A 7,940-nucleotide genomic window follows, 5' to 3' on the forward strand; every position below is an offset into this window, starting at 1 on the left:
TGCATAGGCTTGGGTTCCAACCCGAGCTAAGACGAGTTCAACTGAGCTCAGTTAAACTCAATCTTACTTATTCTAACTTTTCTTGTATCGATTTTACAGAAATGTGCAAAATAAAAGCACATAAAAATGTAATGATACGGAGATGTTTCATGTATGTAATATTTAAAAAAAAAAAAAGAAGGAAAGAAACCATTTATTAATGCAAAAGATTATGGAATTCTTACCATAAAATCTCTAAAAGAACCTGATTTACAATATTTTTATGAAGTCTATAAATATATAAAGTTGTTTTGTTAAAAAAAAATATCAATATCTTAACTCACACAAAAAATAATACTATACAATAACACTAGTATAGTAGTATTTCAAATTTCAGCCTCCTTTTCATAAAGTCACATAGTAAGATATAATCCAAAACGCAACTTAAGTTCATGGATTTGGCCATTTTGGTAAAGTAAGTTCTTGATTAGCTTTTCTCATGAAACAATAAAAAGGTCTGGGTTAGCTTTATCAACTTTTTTTTATTAACATTAAATTAAAAATGAGTTTCTTGACAAAGAAAAAAAGGAAAATACAGTACAAAAAAAGTGTATACACACCACCTGCCCACTGCAATTAAGAATTTACTATTAATGAAAATTAGAGACCACCAATTAAAATATGTATGTGTATAATTTATAATTAGTTATTATGTAAAATTTTCAAGAGAAAATTTCATAAAGTATTACAATACGTTAACTATAGTTTGCCTAATTATCATACATAATTACTGTTAATTGTTACAGGCTTATATCATTTGTGTTTAGACTCGCAACGAATACACCGTGTGTCGACTGTATTCGTTCGCACAACGAATACAACTTGTATCAACTGTATTCGTTTGCGCAGTTACATTCGTTCAAACAACAAGTATAACTTGTATCAACTGTATTTATTCGCACAACAAATACAATCAAGGAAATATACGGGGGATTTTACAAAGGATACAACCTGTATCGATTGTATTCGTTCTCGCAGCAAATAAAACCAAGGCGAAATATAAAAATACATAAAAATAGAATGCACTCATCGAGAGTCAAGAGCTCCGCTTACGAAGTGAGTGTTCTAACCAACTGAATTACGAGAGCTTATTGCTTCTTCTTTTTCCAGTTTAAAACAATTGATCTATTGTTTCAGTATAAGATATGGATTTGCTATAAAATATAAATATAGCTGCAATTGGTAATTTTCTGAAAGTAAAGCTACAAATAGTAAATACAGTATATATGTTTGTTGTGTCACGTAATCGTTTCCAAATTTCAATTTTAATTAGTCGGGCCAATGCTTTTCGGACTAATAGTTGTTAGGCCAAGCTGCAAAAATCAGTTTATTTTGAGAAATATTTTTTTCTCAAAAGCATTTTTGGTGAGAAACAGTTGTGTTTGACTAATTAATTTAAAAAATACTTCTGAATAGCAATTAGTATTTAACCAATTTTTTAAAAACTAATTCTAAACGTATTTTTCTCAAAAGTACTTTCGAAGAGAAGTTATTTTTTTTTACTTTTCCAAAACTGATTCTACTTGTACTCAAAACATTTTTTTTCCTTTCAAAAATTTAGCCAAACATTTCAACTTAAAAAAGAAAAGACGTGAGAAGCTAAAAATTCTTTATTTTTGTTTGTATTTTCTAAATAAAAAGTGGGTCCTACTTGAACAGTTTATTTCGGCCGCCTGCTTTGTCGTCTCTCTCTCATTTTTCTTCCACCCTTGTTGTCCCTTTCTTCTTGACTCTTTTTTCTCTCTCTCCCCTTTGTCTTTTTCTCCTCTTTCTATTCCCTCTTCATATCCATCTCTTTGCTTTAAATTTCACTTTCTTCTTTTATTTTCTCTCCCCCTTTCTTCTTCTTCCCTTTTAGCAACCCCCCTTTGTCTTACTACTGCTATATTTCTTGTTTCAGAAAACTGTCTTTTCTTCTTTCTTTCTGAAAACCCCAAAAAACTAGGAATAGAATTCACTATTTTTTGCATACCCTTTATCCCATATTCAGTCAAAAGTGAAGTATGAAAGCTAAAAAACTGATCTTTTTCAAGATCAGTGGCCCATTCTTTTGAGTTTTGTCCCAAGATTTGATTTTTATTTGAGCAAATAGTCATGGCTGGCAGTAATGAAATTAATGCTAATGAATCTAAGGTACCCCTTTTATCATTTTGTTTTTTGTGTTAATTTGTTGGTTTTTTTGCTAATCATGGGATCATTTTGCTTGTTAATTCATGGTTTTTAAATCTATTATAGGGGTTTGACTTTAGGTGTTGTAAGAAAGATTTAGTTTTTTTAGGACCCAAAATTTAAGGGCAAAAATTAATCTTTTTTGCATTAATTATAGGATTTGAGCTCTGCTTATGTATTTGCTTTGTCATAATCTAATATAGGGGGTTGACTTTAGGTGTCTAAATAATTTTTTTTTTTTTTTTTTGAGAACTCAAATTATGATTTAGGACAAAGGACTAATTTTATGTATGTGATTTGTCATGCTTTGTTTGATTTTTAGCATAGTCTCTTAATCAGATATAGGGGTTTGACTTTAAGTGTGTAAGGAGGGCTGAATTTTTGGAGAATCCAAAATCTGATTCAGGGCAAAGGATAATCTTTTACTAAGTATTAATTAGGACATGAGCTTTGCTTATGTATATGCTTTGTTTGATTTTTCTTATAGTTTCATAACATATTACAGGGGTTACTTTATGTATGTAAAAATATTTTTTATTGAGAAACCAAACTCTGAGTTTGGACAAAGGATGAATCTTTACCTCTAGTTTTATGATAAGACCTTTCCTAATATATATGATTTGTCATACTAGTGTTTCTTTGCCTATACTGATTCAACCTCCTTCCTGAGCCGAGGTCTATCGGAAGCAGCCTCTCTACCTCCCAAGGTTAAGGGTAAGGGAAAGGTCTGCGTACACACTATCCTCTCCGGACCCTATTAGTGGGACTGTGTTTGCTGTTGTTGTTGTTTGATTCAACCTCCTTGTGAAATCCTCTTTTGCTTTTCTGTTGCTGTTTTGGGGTTGTTTCTTTCTTTTCCATTTACTACATTTTTTTTCTGGCTGTGCAAAAAATCTACAGATTTTTACCTTCGTTGGAAATAACTATATTTGGATTATCATAAGATGCATTTGGCTATTATCAGTTTTCTTCTAGTGCTATGAGGAGTTGGCTATTAGTATCTTGAATCAGTAAACTTCTATAATAACTTTGCATTTTGTTCCTTTTGGCAGAGGGTGGTTCCACTTAATACATGGATACTTATATCCAATTTCAAGCTTTCTTACAACATGCTTCGTCGGCCTGATGGCACGTTTGACCGTGATTTAGCTGAGTTCCTAGATCGGAAGGTCCCTACAAACTCCATTCCAGTCGATGGGGTTTATTCTTTTGATGTATTTGATCGGGTGACGAGCCTTCTTAATCGAGTGTATCGATCTGCTCCTGAGAATGAGGCTGATTGGGGTAAACTAGAACTCGAGAAACCTTTGAGCACCACTGAAATCGTTCCCGTTATAATTTATTTCCACGGCGGGAGTTTTACTCATTCCTCGGCCAATAGTGCTATTTATGATACGTTTTGTCGTCGCCTTGTTAAGATTTGCAAGGCTGTTGTTGTTTCTGTGAACTATCGACGATCGCCAGAACATCGATATCCATGTGCATATGACGATGGATGGGCTGCTCTAAAATGGGTCCAATCAAGAACATGGCTTCAAAGTGGGAAGGACTTGAAAGTTCACGTCTACTTAGCTGGTGATAGTTCTGGTGGTAATATCGCTCACCACGTTGCAGTAAGGGCTGCTGAAGCAGGTGTCGAAGTATTAGGTAATATCCATCTTCATCCAATGTTTGGTGGGCAAAAGAGGACAGAATCCGAGAAAAGATTGGACGGGAAATACTTTGTAACGGTTCAAGACAGGGATTGGTACTGGAGAGCATATCTACCAGAAGGAGAAGATAGAGATCATCCAGCTTGTAATATATTTGGCCCGAGGAGTAGTAGTCTTGAAGGACTAAGGTTTCCAAAGAGTTTAGTTGTCGTAGCTGGTTTGGATCTTAGTCAAGATTGGCAATTGGCATACGTCGAAGGTTTGGAAAAATCCGGGCATGAGGTGAAGCTCCTATTTCTAGAACAGGCAACAATCGGTTTTTACTTTTTGCCTAACAACGATCACTTTCCTTGCCTAATGGAGGAGATAACGAGCTTCATCCATGCTAACTGTTCTTAGATTTTAGTTAACTTCAGCTATACATAACAGAAGCTTGACATCTCACTCGGGTTTTTTTTCGTTCTCTGTAGTGAATAGATTGGTGTGTAGTTATCTAGAATTACTTCACTCTTACTCGTCAGCATATTACGTGTGGTAATACGAGTATCTTTATCCATCTGGCAATCACTCGTTTGATCTTCTTGATATAAAGCCGTTTTAATGTGTTTTTCTGAGGGGTAGTTGGCTCTCTTGGTGCCTGAGAATTGTAACTTCTGGAAATTGGCAGAAGCATCTTGTTATGAGCTTTAGCTAGGGGAGTTTATCTACCTTTGAGAGGAATAATATATCAGAATATGATGTTGTTGTTTACTTACTTGATTTGTATGTTGTGCTTAAGAAATACTATACATATATAAAGATTTTGTCTGTTCATTTTCTCCCAAGAACTGAACTCTGCTTTGTTTGCATTCTGCTTTTCTTTCTTTTCCCCCTAGTTATGAGCTTATATTTTGATCTTCCTACTCTCCTTTTAAGGGGTTGAGAAGAGATTTTATCAACTGCTCACTGTTAAGATGATGTTGGTTGGATGTTACTTATAAATTTTATGCAAGTATTTCCTAGACCGCTAACATTTCTAACTGCTCATTTTGTTTTCATACAAGACGTGTTTTGTATATAAATCTTCACTAATCATGGTTAGTAATACGCGAGTATTTTCACTTTAACTTGTTACTCTAACGATTGAATTATCTAGTTTGATTTTCTGAATGATCTCCTTTAATACATTGGTTTTTATTACTTTTACAGAAAAAGTTCAAAATTTAATTAATGAATCTTTGTGGGTACAACTCTATTTGTTCTTCGTGATTCGAGGGTTGGTTGGATTAGTGTATTTCTCGAATGTTGAATGACACAGACCTCTCTGAGATGTATTTGATCTCCATAGAAGTCGAGCATTATGTGGATCTTCTTCTTGAAGTATATGATTATCAAGAAGTGTCCGGCCGCACTACGAATTGATCTTGAGGAAGAACAATCAGACGTTTGGTCCCTTTATCACACATTTGGTTCATTTATATCCTTGTTGTCATAAAATATCTTATATTAGCCGTTGTTTTTAACAGACTCCAACGTTAAACAAGTAATCTTCACGTGTCCAAATTCTTGGAGGAAAAAAGTTTCAAATTTACACCTAAACTTTTGACTATGCCTTAAAATTACCTTCACTTTAGAGCTCCATCACGAGTCAAAAGCAAGAACAAAACTTTTCTTAACGCAACAAAAAATTTAACAAAGGACAAAATTTCCGTAGTTCGGATAGTATATAGACAAATTTGATCATTTTTTCTTTTCCTTTATTCATAGAAAATGAGACTTCAGAAATTTTGGTGCTAACTACTTTTCCATAGGTCTAACAATCCTCGTCCTCGTTAAAACCAAATAAGGCAGTCTATGCAAAACATTGGCATATTGATTAGACATCCTTGGTTTTAATGGAAAGTCCAAGAATCAATGTCTACATCTTTCACTCTTTTATATATCATCCACAAAAGTTGTCTCCAAAATTCAATTTAAGCAACTGAGTGGATTTATTACTGTAATGGATAGTGATATTTTTTTTTTTTTTTTTTTTACTTTTTTCCTAAAAGACTTTCCTTTTTGTATCCCACTGTGGATTTTAAGTTCATTATCGTGTAGCTTAAAGGCGACAGCCAACAATTGGGTTTCCCTTTATTCTACAAAAATGTTAAAATAAGTCACCTGTTAAAATGCTACCGTGCCTAATATAAAGGTATCCGGTAGCAATCAACATGGGATGTGTTAGAGTGATAAATACTCTTTCATCCTTAATCAGAGGTTTCGGATTCAAGCCCTAGGTATGAATTCACTTTTGTTAGGGAATATTTTACCCACCAATGTAGTACTTCTCGTATCGAATATGAATTTAATCGGATCCCAATCTGGACACCAAATATCGGGTGAAAAAAAAATGCAATAATTGGAGTATACATAAGTTCATATACTAGGATTTAACTTATATACAATGATGGTATAAAACCAACAAGGGTTGTGGTGATCAATAAATACTCATTAATCTTTAACTAGAAATCTTGTGTTCGAGCCTGGGATGTGTTGTTACTTTTGTTAGGGAGCGTTTTATCCAATAAACTTTTTGGCATTAATTTAGATTAATCAAACCCTAATAGGGGTATCGATCACTGGATGAAAAATTAAAAAAAAATGATCTGCCGATTGGGTTTATGATTTACTTATTCTTAGCGAGTATGTTTTATATATATATATATATATATATATATATATATATATATATATATATATATATATATATATAATACATCCTGATGGCAGTTTTTTAGTTTAATCGGCTGTGTGACTTATCGGTCACCGGTTCGAGCCGTAGAAACAGGGGCGGCTCAAACACATGTGTGACCTAAAGCCAAAGTTTAATGTGAGACCTAAATTTTTAAAAGTAAGGCCAGATATATATTTTTTTATTTGATCATTTTTCTATCTTTTCGAGATGCAAAGTTGTTAATAACTTTTTTATAATCGATTTTCTCTGATAATTCTTTTTCAATTAACAATATAGCCAACCCATTTAATATATCTTAAGACATTGTTAATTTTAGGTAATATTAATTATAATCTTGAAAAACTTTTTTCCTTTGATGCAACTGTTATAGAAAAACTCTACTTTTTGATGAGAAATATTAAATATTACTTTTTTAAAATACTTATAAACCTATTATTTCTATTAAAAAAAATGCCCCACCCCCCAAAAAAAAAAAAAAATTGGGAACAAAGGCAAAAAGCCTTACTTGGAACAATGTTAGAGTTGGCCTGCGTAGAAACAGACGTTAATGCTATCATTAGGGTAATTTGTCTATATCACACCCCTTCAGGGTACGGTTCTTCGCCATATCCTGTATAAATACGAGATATTTTGTGCACCAAATTATTTTTTTTTTCTTCTATTTACGCTAATTCTTCTTAAAAAATTGGTGTAACCAAGGCGTAGAATTCGTGAATAGGCCTGGACCATAAAGAGGAATCCCAAATGTCACAATCCTCTGCCCAAAAGGCCAATGCCAAAACTCTGTCCACCCAAGAAAATTAAAGAGAGATCTCAAAAGAATGATTGGACATAGAGAGTGAGTACGAATCATCATTATCATTTATATACATAATTGTCAATTAGGTAATCATTGTAGCTGATTTGATATATACTTCTTTGTCAGCTCTTGGGGGGTCTTCTTTTGGAATTTGGGATAGTAGAAAAAGATAGACAAAGACTGTATAATGGCCTCATTGTATTTACTCGACTTTGTACTTCATTTAGCAATGCTTGGTTGCTTGCTTTAGGAGCCAAAGTAATTAGAATCGGTAGAATTACTAGGATAGTAATTACACAATCTAGTAATTATATAGTATTATAATTACGATGACTTATTTGTTTGTCATAGTGTAATTATAGTGTAATTACAAATTTACTGTTTGATTGCACAAGTGTAATTATACAATTAAATTAAATTCTAAATAAACTAATTATCAAGACTTAAAAGTTAATATAATAAATATATGCCTATAAATAATTTTTATAAGTATAAATGATATTAGATTGGGTATTTAAGATGTATATTTTTTCGTGAATATACATTAATTATTAATCATATATTT

The 7,940-nt window shown here is 32.7% G+C and overlaps 1 protein-coding gene across 1 annotated transcript; it reads left to right on the forward strand.

Annotated features, from left to right (window-relative positions):
- Positions 1 to 1,872: 1,872 nt before the first annotated feature.
- Positions 1,873 to 4,673, forward strand: LOC104099228 (gibberellin receptor GID1B-like). The gene is made up of 2 exons (XM_009606152.4): positions 1,873 to 2,172; positions 3,261 to 4,673. The coding sequence occupies exons 1-2, from the start codon at positions 2,134 to 2,136 to the stop codon at positions 4,257 to 4,259; spliced, it is 1,038 nt and encodes a 345-aa protein (XP_009604447.1). The 5' UTR covers positions 1,873 to 2,133; the 3' UTR covers positions 4,260 to 4,673.
- Positions 4,674 to 7,940: the final 3,267 nt, after the last annotated feature.

The sequence above is a fragment of the Nicotiana tomentosiformis genome, chromosome 2 (genome assembly GCF_000390325.3).
Source record: "Nicotiana tomentosiformis chromosome 2, ASM39032v3, whole genome shotgun sequence".
Taxonomy (NCBI): domain Eukaryota; kingdom Viridiplantae; phylum Streptophyta; class Magnoliopsida; order Solanales; family Solanaceae; genus Nicotiana; species Nicotiana tomentosiformis.

Excerpts from the sequence above, each read along its gene's own strand:
- LOC104099228 (XM_009606152.4), top strand. The coding sequence starts at position 2,134 with ATGGCTGGCAGTAATGAAATTAATGCTAATGAATCTAAG. Across the intron at positions 2,173-3,260 it reads TTAATGCTAATGAATCTAAG|AGGGTGGTTCCACTTAATAC; the intron begins GTACCCCTTTTA and ends TCCTTTTGGCAG.